The sequence below is a fragment of the Castanea sativa genome, chromosome 10 (genome assembly GCF_040712315.1).
Source record: "Castanea sativa cultivar Marrone di Chiusa Pesio chromosome 10, ASM4071231v1".
NCBI classification, from domain to species: domain Eukaryota; kingdom Viridiplantae; phylum Streptophyta; class Magnoliopsida; order Fagales; family Fagaceae; genus Castanea; species Castanea sativa.
This window is the reverse complement of record NC_134022.1, coordinates 30,074,121-30,088,751: the sequence shown is the minus strand read 5'-3', so window position 1 is coordinate 30,088,751 and position 14,631 is coordinate 30,074,121. Positions and strand designations below refer to the sequence as shown.

General features: G+C 35.8%; 2 protein-coding genes across 6 annotated transcripts; both read right to left on the bottom strand.

Moving 5' to 3' along the window:
* Positions 1-478: 478 nt before the first annotated feature.
* On the bottom strand, positions 479-4,610 carry LOC142613658 (uncharacterized). Of its 2 annotated transcripts, XR_012840301.1 has the most exons (5): positions 3,546-4,610; positions 1,336-1,376; positions 1,049-1,194; positions 737-811; positions 479-572 (listed from the first exon to the last, which is right to left on the bottom strand). XR_012840301.1 is itself a non-coding variant. In XM_075786103.1 (4 exons), exons 1-3 carry the CDS (start codon positions 3,732-3,734, stop codon positions 1,071-1,073), a joined length of 354 nt encoding a protein of 117 aa, XP_075642218.1. In that variant the 5' UTR covers positions 3,735-4,556; the 3' UTR covers positions 479-884; positions 1,049-1,070. The 2 variants fall into 2 exon arrangements, 1 of the variants encoding a protein (XP_075642218.1); XM_075786103.1 differs by having other exon boundaries at positions 479-884; positions 3,546-4,556.
* A 65-nt stretch (positions 4,611-4,675) lies between these two features.
* Positions 4,676-10,125, bottom strand: LOC142613657 (uncharacterized). Of its 4 annotated transcripts, XM_075786101.1 has the most exons (8): positions 9,695-10,117; positions 9,156-9,186; positions 8,722-8,969; positions 8,245-8,312; positions 6,318-7,983; positions 6,123-6,238; positions 5,812-5,986; positions 4,676-5,729 (listed from the first exon to the last, which is right to left on the bottom strand). In XM_075786101.1, exons 3-8 carry the CDS (start codon positions 8,903-8,905, stop codon positions 5,137-5,139), a joined length of 2,802 nt encoding a protein of 933 aa, XP_075642216.1. In that variant the 5' UTR covers positions 8,906-8,969; positions 9,156-9,186; positions 9,695-10,117; the 3' UTR covers positions 4,676-5,136. The 4 variants fall into 4 exon arrangements, with proteins under 4 accessions (XP_075642216.1, XP_075642213.1, XP_075642215.1 ...); XM_075786098.1 differs by lacking the exon at positions 9,156-9,186 and having other exon boundaries at positions 8,722-8,912; XM_075786100.1 differs by lacking the exon at positions 9,156-9,186 and having other exon boundaries at positions 9,695-10,116.
* Between the last annotated feature and the right edge of the window lie 4,506 nt (positions 10,126-14,631).

Genomic DNA, 14,631 nt, shown 5'->3' with positions numbered 1-14,631 from the left:
CTGGGGTTCTGTTCTTCTGCGAGTGGAAAGGGCTGAGAAGGCTGGCATTAGTTGTTTCTAAGCCTGAATTACTTGGTTTTCCCTAAATTGGAATGACTATGCGTTGCTTATTTGAAAGTACTATGAAAAAAATGCCAATAGCTTTATAGTTTAATTAATGTTTTTCAATGCAAAAAATGCTTAGGAGTCTAAGAGGAAAATGTTTGAGTTATGGACTTAGCAGCATATCGTAACTATTAAAAAAAAAAAAAAAACCTATGAAAAATGAATGGGAAAGTTTTGGCACAAGGCCCACCAAAATAAACTCAAAAGCCCAAAACTTTTTTTTTCCCACCTCAGAGTTGTAACAGAAAAGTTGTTTCCCTATACCCGTAAAAAAAGAAAAAAAAAAAAAAAGAAAAAAAAGAAAAAAAAAGTGTCCCTATATTTCCTCAGAAATTTTCAGAAATATAACTAAAAATCATATAGCAACACATCCTTATATTTTCTTAGCAGATTTTTCAATACATTATCATGACTAAAAAGGTATGAAACCCAGCCCTATTTAAAATGTACTCTACAATTCCCAGCGCCTGCAAAATAAACATAATGTACCCATTGATTATCACACACATTATGTACTGTATCGTAACAATAAGTTTCTTCAACATACATTCTAAGAGCATAAACATAGGATTAACAAATAAATCTGTGTAATTACTAACAACTTAAATCTGATTTATATAGGCAGACTTACCCATGATCTTCTTGTGGAAAATGGTCATTCCCCATTGCAAGGCTCTCTTCTGTTATTGGGCTGTAAAGGGTAAACCTTCCCTCCCCATGACATGAAATGAAAGAGGCACCCTCAGACAAATTTGTGAAAATTGACTTTGGCTAGTAACCTACATGTTTAATGTTTATAATGAAATATGAACCACTGATTCCCCATAGGCCATAGCAACATCTTAAGACGAAAAATACAATATATGATAAGAAAAAATTTAAAAATAGTAATCCAAATGTTCTACAATATATACGAGTAAAAAGAATGGGCAATTTTTTTCACCTGGTGTAAATTGATTAGCATGTCATTTTGAGGACCATTGTAAGTAGATGGTTGAAGAGTGAGGCCAAGGGTAATGACAGAGGTAAGTTGTATAAATCCTGGGTAAAGAACATTGAAGCGGCCAGTCTTTTGGTAACCATCTGTCTCTGAGGTTTTACAAAGACATCAAAAGGGACAACAACAATAGTAAGAACACATACTAGCAAAAGAATTATTGTAAGACATATGGATCAACATGGAAAGTAACCCAAAAAAAGAAATCAGGTAATACTTGGTTAAAAACTTACATCCAATGGGTAGATCGCCTGCTGTTGTGCTTATCTTTAACCTGCGAAAGTGTAAAAGCAATAAACGATGATAAGCATTAAGATATTAATATCGTGACATAAAATTTAAAGCAAAAGGAATGAAGAGTTGCGTCTTAAATGCACCTAGGTTTATGCATGGATTACAAGTTAGTTTATAAAAATGGAGAGATTGTCAAGGATCCTCAGGAATATCATAGGATTGTAACTCAATTTTTGATTTTAAACTGAGCATTTACTCAGGAAGAGGGGGAAAAAGTATGCAGTGGTTATTTATTCCTCACCAATGACTCGGAAATTTTGGTAGGGACAAGAAGTAGATCACAAGAAAATCCATTGGCTTAAGTGGAGTTGGCTTTGTCAACCAAAAGCTCAAGGTGGATTGGGTTTTCATGAATTGAGAAAGTTCAATAAAGAACTTCTTGGCAAGCAAGTACGGCGAGTTCTACATAACCACAAACTGTTGCTCTATAGAGTTTTTAAGGCAAAATTCTTTCCTAATGGAATAATCATGAATGCTAGTGATAAGCAAAGGGGATCTTTTGTATGGAAGAGCATTCTCCAAGCCCGTAGAGTTATTAATCATGGTGTTGTTTGGCGGGTGGGTAATGGTAGACTAATAAAGCCATGGAATCACAGCTGGATGCCCGAGAAGTCCCATCGGCATTTAATCTCATCTAGAAATCCTTCTTTGGAGGATATTACAAAATTTTCTTAAACCATCCGCACATAAATTTCAAGGACCTACCAGCCAAGGTAACGGACTTTTTACAGGAATTTTAACAAGCTCATGGCTACCCAAGACCAATACCATCCATGCCAACACAGTGTGTCAAATGGCAACCACCAGCTGTAGGCACCAACAAAGAAAATTTTGATGGAGCAATTTGTAAGGAGGAGCAGCGGGCTGGTTTAGGAGTGGTTATTTGGAACTGTAAGGGTGAAGTATTGGTGGCACTGAGTCAAAGAGTTCCTTTTCCACACAATGGGATGTCCCTTTTCCAGTGTTGAAGCAGTTAAAATTCCAAGAGCCTTGTAGTTCAACTAGTTGGCACCTACTAATGTTTTTAACAGAGACATCCATGGTTCAAATCCTCCACCCCTAGCTATTAAATTATAAAAAGAAACTGTTGAAGCAGTTGAAACTTTAGCTGCAGGATGATCTCTGAGATTAGTGAAAGAACTGGGGTTGGGTGCTGTTACCATTGAAGGAGACTCTGAGATGGTAGTTTGCGCTATTCAATCATCTTTACCAAACTGGACTGCCTATGGACTTATTATTGCAAATCACAAGCTCTTGCAAACACTGAGTTCATGTCTTTTTTCTCATGTAAAATGCCAGGAAAATGTTGTGGCTCCTTTGGCTAAGAAGGCTCTAGACGCTCATGACTTAACTGTCTGGATGGGAGAATTACCACCGGATTTTATCTCTGTTTCTCTTCAAAATTTTAATCAATAAAATCAGCTTACCTTTCATCTCAATTTTTTTTTTTAAATCTATGTAAAATGAATTTATATGGTTATTTTTCTAAATTTTAAATTAGAAATAGTAGATTTGGAATATGACATTCTTGCTTAAGTTTAGTTGTTTTAACAACAATTGAAACAAAAACAGCTAAAGCTTAAAAGAAAATAATAACACATGCAATCAAGAATATAAAAAATAATTTTATACATAATTTAATAAAAAAAATTCAATATTTGTGAATTAACTCAAGTAATACATGTATATCCTTTTCTTTTTATAAATTAAAAAAAAAAATGTTACAACAAGAAAAGGGAGATTCAAACCCTAGTTCTCCTCATGATTCATGAGGAAGACTAGGCAATGTCACTAAGCTACAAGGCTCTTGGCACATACATATTCTTTTCTCTTTTTTTTTCTAAAATGTATGTTCATATTCTTAATTATACAAATCTTAATAATTTACATTTCTTTTCTTCTTAATAATATGCAATATAATTGAAATTAGTTCCTAAATATTAGACCACATAATAAGTATAGTAGAATTTGCCACAAAGATAATTTCTTATAAAATATTTCAAAATTAACTCATAGTGTATTCGCACATTGTGTGGAACATTGGCTAGTGAATAACAATTAACAAGAAAAATTGACGCAAGTACAAAAGAAATAGCTGCTCCAAAGAATTAAAATAAAGGTGGCACAAATTAAAAAATCCTATCCTTACCTGGAAAGTCTTGATTGCAGGTTTATTTGTAAGTTTGAGCTGTCTATCCAGCTCCATATCTTCTTCCTTAGATAATCTTCCCCATCCTTGGACTGCATCTGAATCTAAAAGCAAAGCAAATTTAACTAGCAGTGGAAAGATTGTGTTCTTGAAATATTTAGCAGCCACTGTCCTGAATCCAGCATCCATTTTTCCTTATTTTACAAAACTCAGCTAGTATTTGATAAGTATACAACCTACCAAAATAACCTACGAAAATAATAAATACTGTCCACAGTAATATATTATGTTTTCATTTTTATGTTTCTGAAGAAGCAAAGGAATTTCATAGAAAAGAAAATGGCACATAGCTAGTATTTGATAAGTATACAAGAGAAATCCCCTTTAAAAAAGTATACAAACCAAAATAAATTCAGCTTCTAACGCTTGAACTTTCCAAAAAAGACCCCAAAAAGGAAAGAAAGAAAATAAAACAACTAGACTAGACATCCAAGTGAACAAATAAGAGCGTGAGACCACGCACTAGATGTTTCACTTTAAATTTTCCACATAAAGCAGTCCACCTACTCCTTGCTATGATCTATATTGGCTTGCAGGAAAGTCTCTGAGCAGAATTTGAGATAAAAGTGCTACCAAGTAATGAAACATCATGTTTAGAAAAAAAAATCAAAACACAAATCAATTTGAATCATTACAAAGGATTAATCCTGGGACAAAAAAATCAAATATTAAAATAATGGACAGTTGATGTTGTGAATGCTTAACTTAACTTAAAGTAGCATATGCCATCAAGACTAGCTTACTTATTGTACTGCTACACAGCAGCTCTATCAAGAATTAGCAGGAAACGTACTATTGCTGTACAACTAATACACAGCAAAAGAAGCCCCTACGCATTTCTGCATTACACCTACTGCATGTATGAATGAAAAGTAAACATGTGGCAGATTTAGCATATCTACCGCAACTTCAATGATGAATTGTGAAAGCAAAATAAAGAATTGAAAGGAGATTGTTAAGAGTCCATAAAGAAAATACCATAACTACTTATAAGCAACCTCACTCAAAAGCTTAGAACACTTTTTTTAACAATTAATGCATAAGTTTCTTTCCATACAAACAACAGTAAATTAAGATTTAAAAACCAATCATATCATAGCAATGTTTAGAACAAGTCAGAAGTCAGAACTTCTATAATCAGCATTAAAAAAATGGAAAATTTTTACATACTAGTATATTGATGAAAAGTATTACATCTCGTAACAATGCTTTTAAATACGAAAAAGGAAACGGTTGATGAAATCCCATCAGAACCCTATAATTGATAGATTTTGGAGATTGAGTGTAAACTATACAGTATACACAAAGCTTGAGCATGCTCTCACCAACCTCTATGTCAGAAAAAGGCTTCATTTTTATCCCCCACCTTGACTCAATTTTGCATCTTAAAAGACATGTAATGATTAAACTTTGCATACAAGCCATGAGTCCAAGGAGGCTGGTAAGAATTCTATATGAGAAAAATCCAGTTGCACTAACCCACCCGAGCTGCGTAATCTCACTGATGTAATATGGACAAATATATGATGCTTCAAATAACCAATTCAAATACAATTTCCACTAGTAATTCTTCTAAAACACCTTCTGCCGTTTCCATAGCAATATCTTCATTTTCATTTCGGATATCCAACCATGTTCTAGACCTTGTGAGGTCTTGCTCAAAAATCTGCTTCAATGTCTGCAGTGGTGATTGTGAGAGAAGATACCAATCAACACGTTTTATCACCTCATGGATAATGGTTTTGCCTACTGGAAGTGGTCCAATTATTGGTTTGATACATGACACCCAAGGGGAGCATCCAGAGTTATACTGACAAATCTCTGCTAGGACTTCATTAATAAAGTCAAATAGGAGCATCCAATCACCACAAAATTGACTATCTGGCATCTTCAATATGTCAAATGAGGATTGATCAAGCAGTTGACCTGATGAATGGCACTTCATTGACAATTCATCCCAATTCAAGCCAGAAGTTCCAAACAGTGCACTTATGTACTCAGAGAAGGATACATGCCCATCCATAGCAGTATTTATATTGATTCTGGGGCCCAAAAGGGGACTATCTAGTGTAGCCGAACAGTGGTCTTCAGCATTAACTAGTGGTGTTTCAGCGGGCAACTGAGCTGCAGAAGTTTAACTCAGTTATCTCAGATGCAGAATTAAGGAAGTAGAGAACTAATAACAATTCTTGATATGAAAGCCTACCAGGTTGACTTATGTTGCTTTCTCTGAAATTCTGCTCAAGAACAGATACTGGACTAGGCTGCTCTACTTGATCTTTCAGGTTTTCAGAATCTTCCACTCTCTGCAGGCTTGAAGGACTAGACAAAGAAAATTCTCCTGGTTCAAATTTTGATGGTTGATTCTCAGAAGGTGAATGCTGAATAAGGCCAGAGTTAATTAAGCACATTAATGAGGACTGAGAAGTGTAAAACGAAAGGCAACAAACTATAGGTGACAGATAGAAGCGCTAGTAAGAGATTTAGTGAGAAAGAAAATTATAAAGAGCAACTTACCTCTCTTGGGGACTCCACAATTTTCTCACAATCATTGGCTCCATCAGTGCTTTGATTTGGGCCAGCCCGATGTGTGCTTAGTGATTCAAAGGGCATCTCCAAAGCATTAGTTTCACCTGGTTATGGAGTATCAATAGCAGGTAAGAAGAGAGAATATATGACCAAATTCAAGGTAAAAAGTTAGCAGTATCATACCTGTAGGGCTCGAATCATCTTTAATTTTCATGCCAGAAAAATTATCCTCTGAGATATTTGGCTTTGCGTCAAAAATTTGCAATGGATCATTGGGCTTCTCAGTATCAGCAAATGATAGAGGTTCTATGTTTTGCTTTAATGAACTTAAGCATCTTTTTTTCTTTTCTTTTTGAAACTTGTACTTGTTCTCGTAGGCCATTTGATGATTGCTATGGGGGGGAAAGCTCATATGTCTAGTAGCAAAACTGAGTTCCCAGTCCCTTCCAGGATTGAGTGTAGGCAGAAGGCCATGCTCAGGAAAAGATGACATCCTCCCACAGGCTTTTGGCACCTGCTTTCTTAAAAAATCCACATCCTCATTTCCATTGTTTAACATCTCAGAGAGATGTTTCTGCTCCATGGCAGATATGTCAGATTCATGTCGCGTGAGATGGCCAACAATTGAAAAGTTTGAGTTTCTACAACCACTTCCACTGGTTGCAGCAGCTTCATGTCCACTACATTCACAATCTTTAGCCTTTCCTATCTTGTTTGTTGTCTTGGCACCAAGAGAAGATTTCACCCTATGGCCAATATTGAGGTCAGTATTTGGTGCATTACTTCCATCTATCTCTACACTTATCCCCCTATCACCAGCATCTGAGCCCTGGCAATCATAGGGATATTTTTCTAATTCACCATTGCTTGACATCCAGTGCTGCTCTTTTCTGTTAACACCCATAGCATCTTTCAACTTCCTCTTTATATGATCAAAGGAAAAAGGTGTAGCCCTATCACTCTGTTCTTTAACCTTCAAGTAATAAGAAGATTGCAAAGAAGAGTAGGGAGGGCTGAGTCTGTCTGAAGAATTTTGCAAGATTCTTAGGCCAGGCTTTAAGACTACTATTCTGTCTGAAGATTGAGGATCGCCATTTCCTTTAGAAAGGAATCTATCAGAAGATTCCGACCTTTTGGGACAGGTAGGCTGTTCATGTTGTCTTGCAACACTTGTCTGGTATTCTGACAATTTGGCTCCAGAGAAAGATTTAGTCTGTTGTCCTTTTGCCTGAGAATTCCTTAGGTCTTGGATATGTTTTACTAACAAGGAATTTGGGTCTTGCAGAAGTTCTATGAATAATTCCTTATTCGAATTTAAAATCTCCAATGCACCCAAAAATTGTTTAGACTGGCCCACCCCATTTCTGCTGAGACATTTTCCCTCAGTGAACTTCTGATTTCCAGTTTCCTCTACCTCATTCATCTGCACTAACTGGAGATTTATCTCCTTCAGCTGGTCATGCTCCACACAATTTATATTTTTACAACCACAAGATCTTCTATTTCTGGGGTGCACTTCTTTGAAGAAAACCTTTTTTGATGCTGATGGATTATGCTTGTTTAAAGATCTATCCACAACATTTTGATGTGATGGTTGATGATGCTCCATATTCTCTGCATCTTTCCAACCATGAATAGGCATTTGACATTGCCTGTGACAACTTTTGCTTGCCTTTCCATGGTTTATTGTTAATTCATCAACAAGTTTAGGATTAGATTGTGCATGGTTCACTTTATCAGTGGCAATTTTCTTATTTGAATGCTGCTCAGAGGGTATCTCTTCTTCCATAAGTCTCTTTAAACTTGCCTTATCAGTAATAATAGTCTGAGTTTCCCTGTCTTTACTATCCTGGATAAATTAAAATTTGCTAATCAGCATCTATACTTTCTTGCACTCAAAATGTAAGAAGAGGAAAAAACAGGACTAGTAAGTTTATTTTAACGGAAGTCTAATTAAATACTCACTCCAATGTTCTTTAATAAATAAAAACTAACAATATCAAAATTTTCTTAACTCTTGACTTGTTGTTGCCTTGTGAAAATTGGAACAAATGGTTAAACAGAAATATTTGAAAGATTTGATAAAAAATAATAGGTTGCTGGAACTTACATCAACGGCTTGGCACTTCTCATTAAATTTGGTACTCAAGTCAAGCTTGCTCCTTAAATTCACATCGCCTGCAGATAAATATTAAAATTTGCTGATTTGATGATTTCGAAAGGAAATGTAACACCAAAACGATAGAGTTACTTAAAAGATGCACAAATATTCAACAAATACTTCTCCTATATATTTCAGCATTTTTTTTTCTATCACTAACAGCATGTTGCAAAATGACCAATTAAAAAGAGAAATGTCCTCCAGTAATTATTCCATCTATTCCTCAGTACTGGAAAATATTGAACGCAGTATGTAAGTGACCAGAAAACAATTCATATATGCTTGCTTGGTTGTTGTGAAGAAGTTAGATATGATATGCTACTTGTAGGAAAAAAAACCAGTTATATAATTTTCACATGATGCCCCATGGTACAACACAAAAACTTATACATCAAATTATTCTAGTACTGATGAAAGAATTCTTACCTATTGGATGACGGCTCAAGTGCCTCCTATTTGATAGCAGCTTCCTCTTGGAATGACCTTGGCGAAATTCAAAGAGTCTATATAAACCCCATTTATACATGCATCCTGAATGATTTTTTTCACATACCACTGGCACCGGACTCTTCGGTGATTTCCTTGCCATATGATTAGGAGTGAATGACATGCTTAAGCTGTGATGCGTTTTTTCGTCCAATTACATACCAAAGAGTTATGATGAAATCAAATCCCTAGAATGAAAGGCAATAATGAGAAACTAGAGGATCACCTAAAGAGCATACCAATTGTCTCTACAGAATAGTTTATCCAAAATAGATAGGCACAAAGAGGTATGCGAGCTCTTGAACAAACACACACACACAATCTTGTATGTATATCTAATTCTTTAACAACAAAAAAATATAAAGGAGACTTACAATGTGATAATATTAAAGAATAGGTTGGCCTCTGCAAACGACAAACATTTCTGTTGAGCAAATTTTGAAAGTGGTACCAAACACATGAAAACAAGGAAGACTAGTGGACATGATATTCAAAATCTTAAAATGTAAGCTACTTCAATACCCAATAAGATTTCTTCAACTTATAAATTACAAGAAACCCAAAAAACAAAAACAAAGACAAAACAAAACAAAACAATAACTAATAAATGTGTTTGTCTGTCTCTTATCCGAACACATCCTGATTTCTTTTTTATTGAAGTGAGCCTAAAGTGTCCTAAAAAGAAGAAAAAAAAAAGAAAAATTAGAATATCTTTCTATGAAATATTCCAACCTTAAAATTAAACATCTTGAACAATTTCTTTGGTTTTTAACAAAATTTTAGTGTTTTGTCATTTGTGTAAGCCATGCCAAGTATCCCAGGTACCACTATCATTATGTTATACCTAAAAGTAAAAAAGATACAAGCTTGAGTGCTGTGAAAACAAGACCACTAGAGAGAGAAAGTGAGTTACCTCATGTAATAAAAAAACCTCAATTTTGATTTTTGAGGTTGAACAAAGGGTAATGCTTGGGACTGGAAACACAGAAAATGAAGAAAAATAAAGTGACCCTTTTAGTCAGAGTAAAAATCCCAAGAGTTTAATCTTCTGTACGTCCATGATCTTCAGGAACCAAGTGACAAAAGCAGAGTACATAAAACACTCAACCAAGAAAGAACAAGAACCTGAAGAGGCCCAGGAGTTAAAAATGGAAGAGAAATAGAGAGAGAAAGAGAGAAAAAAAATGAAAGAGAAGCCCAACAAATGAAAAACAAAGAGAGAGAGAGAGAGAGAGAGAGAGAGAGAATAGGAGTGTGATGTGATAAGGAGTTATTGTGACATTGACCAGTGAATTAGAAAGCAATGACTACTATTGGAAAGCTTTCAACACAAAGGAAAGTCTCTTTGATTTCCCATTTTTCTCTCTCTCTCTCTCTCTCTCTCACACTCTCTCTCTCTCTCTCTCTCTCTCTCTCTCAGCAATTCTCACCTTCCTTTCCTGCATGTCCAAGTCCAACTCTTATCATCTGTGTTCGTTATGGTGTTTGACAGTTGGAACCGTGTCGTTTAGTTGCTTACACTTTTTTTTGATAAAAGAAACATGATAGGCCTATGTCGATTTTGTTTTCATTTCACCAATGTCGTTTTTACGTGTGACATAAGATTTTTCCTTTTCTAGGATTTTGCAGAAACGTTGTCGTCTTAGGTAATCCAAATTCCAAACGGGTCAGAATGAATTAACACCTTAAAGCCTGTATCGTTTTGAAAAGAGCATTTGTCCTTACACTAGATTTTTGACAAACTTCAAATTTTTTAATTTTCAATTTTTACTTATAAAAAAAAATTCAATTTTTAATTTTCAATTTTCAATGTGAGTTAAAAAAAAAAAAAAAATATATATATATATATATATAGGTGTAGTGTACTGGTTCTGGTGTAGTGGTAATTTATGACTGCTGGTTTCTGGTGTGTAAATTTGGACCCATGTTTGAACCTATAATTAATGCACAATTCAAAAATGGGCCATTGACAATGCTAGTCACCGTCACAATTTTGGGTAATAAATGCAATCACAATTCTGTGTTTATTATGGGACAATGATGATTTCTCATCATTTTTCATAAGATGGATGGTATTGTTTTCAGGTTAAGTTGTAATCAAAATTAATGGTGAGTTAATGACTTCTAGTACTATATACAAATATTGAGGGACCTATTATTTTATGTGGAAACAGGAAGTACACATTTATGATATTCTGGGAGTATCTAATAATTTTTCAATATTGAGCTGTTTCAGTAGAGAAATCAAGGATATATACAATTAAGGAAAGTAATTTGGTTCAGCCAAAACTGATGACTCTAATGAATACAACAATAATGACCTCTTATAAAATGAGTCATTTGATAGGTGAGAACAATTAACACCATTAGTTTGAAAATTTTGAAAATCATAAATCCATGCCTTTTATGTGTTATAATAGTTACATGATTTTCTTTTAATCACAATCTTGCACCTGAGGGTCTAAGGTTTTGAAAAAGGGGGCCGATTGCAAAAATGAAAAAATATAACCAATAAAATATATCAGGGAGACTTATAACTTACAATGTTTTGGTAGCATTTGAAACTTTGCATTATTTGAAACGGAAAACACAAGGCAAGCTAGGTTTCATGGCACTTAAACTGGATATGAGCAAAGCTTATGACAAAGTTGAGTAGGAGTTTCTGAGGACAGCTATGCTACACTTGGGTTTTGCTGATAGATTTGTTAGCATGATCATGGCTTGTATAACATCAGTGTCTTTCTTCGTTTTCCTTAACGGGGAGTCCGTTGGTAATATAAAGCCTAGCAGAAGGCTTAGACAGGGTGATCCGCTTTCCCCATATTTGTTTCTAGTGTGTGCTATGGGGCTACAAGGACTGTTACATAAAGCTAAAAGTGAAGCACTCATCAAGGGGTCTCAATTTGTAGAACTGGACTGTGTGTTTCTCACTTGTTTTTTGCTGATGATAGTGTCCTCTTCTATAGAGCTAAAGAATCAGAGTGCCAGGTAATTCTTGACATCCTATCTATCTATGAGAAAAGGTCAGGTCAAAAGATTAACCAAGACAAAACCAACATTTTCTTTAGCTCCAATACTTAACCTGATCTTCAAGCTAGCATTCAACAAATTTTGGGTGTGCCTTCAATAAGGCATTATGAAAAATATCTGGGTCTACCTGCATTTGTGGGGCAAGCAAAGAAACAAAGCTTTATATACATTCGGGAGTATGTCTGGAAAAAATTACTGGGATGGAAAGAGAAAATATTATCTCAAGCAGGCAGAGAGGTGCTTATAAAAGCTGTCATCCAAGTAATCCCAACTTATTCCATGAGTTGTTTCAAACTTCCCAAAGGTTTGATTAAGGACATCGAAGTGATGATTCAAAAATTTTGGTGGGGATACAACAGTGATACTAGGAAGATTCATTGGGTAAAGTGGGAACATCTATGTAGTCCTAAGGAGGATGGAGGTATGGATTTTAAGGAGATTGAGAAGTTCAATGAAGTTTTGTTGGCTAAACAAGTGTGACATATGATGAACAATCCTAATTCCTTGCGCTTTAAAGTTTTTAAGGCTAGAATTTTCCCAAATTGTTCGATTTTGGAAGCAAACGAGTCCAAAGCTGGTTCTTATGCATGGAAAAGCATCCTTAGTGCCAGAGAAGTAGTGAAGAATGGGATGGTATCCTTCTGGTAAATTTACAACTAGAAGTGCTTACAGATTGTTGGCATCCAATGCTTCAGCCAATAATCCAAGTAGCTCAAATCTGGGCCCCCAGAATTCTTTTTGGAGAGGTCTATGAAAGCTATGTGGTCCTGCCAAAGTGAAGCATTTTGCTTGGAGAGCTTTTAATGATGCCCTTCCCACAATGGTTAATCTTGCTCGTAGACAGGTGGTGAATTTGGACTTGTGCTGCAGCTGTAACTCTGTTGTAGAAGATGTTGTTCACGCGGTGTGGAGCGGTAATGAAGTGGAAGGGGTTTGGTAGACACTAAGCTGGACGAATCCCTTGGTGCATGCCCAGCCGGGCAATTTTTCTAACTTGTTTGCTAGTTTTTTGCAGGTTACTGAGGATTACAAAGCTGAAATATTTATTCTCGCTACCTGGTCTCTATGGAATTGAAGGAATGCAGTATGCCTGAATCGGCCAACACATCTGCTGGATCAGACACTCTCGATGGCAGGTGGTTTGCTTTAGGAATACATCAATGTGCAGCCCAATTTGCCCACACCTGACCAACTGCCTATCACGCATCAGTGGCAACCTCCAAATTAGCCACGATTTAAAGTTAACTTCGATGGAGCCGTGTTCAAAAACATCAATGTGGCTAGAATTGGAGCGGTGATTCGAGATTCTAATGCTGAAGTTATTGGTGACCTCTCAAGACGCATACCACTGCTGCAAACGGTGGAGGAAGTGGAAGCTTTCGCATGCCGTCAAGCTGCCCAACTGGTCAGGGTGATTGGCATCAGCAAGGTAGTCTTTGAAAGTGACTTAGCGATCATTGTTCAAGCCCCCAAACACGGCTAAGCAGATCAGACCGTGTATGGGCATATCCTTGATGATGTTATGCAACAAACATCTTGTTGGTGCAAAGCACAATGATAATGAAAATAACACGAAGAGAAACTAAATAATACTTCTGAAATTTTATTAATTTAAAGAAAGAGATTACACAACACTATTTGGACTGAGGCGCGACACTCACTCTCTTTAAGGAGATTCAAGCCCTTGGTTGGCTAAACTTTGTAACCGGTGCAGACCGTATCTGACTTGTCTCCCCCAGGATACAACAGCCCAACAAGTGTCGTATGACTAGAACAACCTCTGCACAAAGTGTTCAAGCCCAAAGCTCTACTAAAAAGAACACCCTTCCTTGCCAAGAATCTCTCTATTTTTTTTAGTGTATATTGCCGTAACTTGGATTGTGTCTGAATGGGTCTATTTATAGGCTCAATGGGCTTCATGAAATTACTACCCAAATTAATCTGATTAATTAGGTCCATTATTCTGATATAGTGGGTGTTACAAGATTAATTATTGGATATTATTCTGATGGGCTAGAGTTACACAATTAATGGTGAGATAAGGAGTTTTCTGAATAATGAAAAGACCCAAACGGATAGTCCATTAAGTGGGTTAATGGCTCATTACTTTTCATAATAAAAATGGAATATTAATTCGGCTCATTTACTCACCAACGGATATGGTAATTACTTTGAATGGGCTATCAAGTAAGAGGATCCAAGATGCTGATTAATTTCCAAATTTGACACCTCCACCCTTCACCTCTCCCTTGCGCACGTATCTGGCCCAATATTTAAGACAATTTATATTAGTCCATTAATCACCACAATTAAAAAGAACAAAATAGTATCTCTCATTTTCAATTTGGGATTAAACATTTTCACTAACTCCTCATCTTCCACATTCACTCCCACATCTTTACATTTATGTTATAACATTTATTCATTTTAATTATTTAATATTAAAATGCTCCAACAATTTCCCACTCATTTTAATATTAAAATTTTTAGTTAAAGAGAGATTACTAGGCAAAGATGGGTCACTATGCATCATGAAGGTGTGCTCTGCATTGAACCTTCACTTAGGAAAATAACGATCTCAACTCCAGAGTCGTAGTGGTCTCCGACTTAAACTAGAACTGCTTTAGGGAAATTAAGTGTCACTGCTTACACATAACAACCTAGATGTTGATATGAGTTTTTATAGCTAGCACTTTACGGCCATGTGCTGATCTCGGTTTCATGAGTGTATTTGAGATTAAGTCCAAATCTCATAGGGAGCGGCCCCACCCCCACACTCATATAGGTGAAATTTTGTCAAGGGTGCTCCTGTAATTTTGA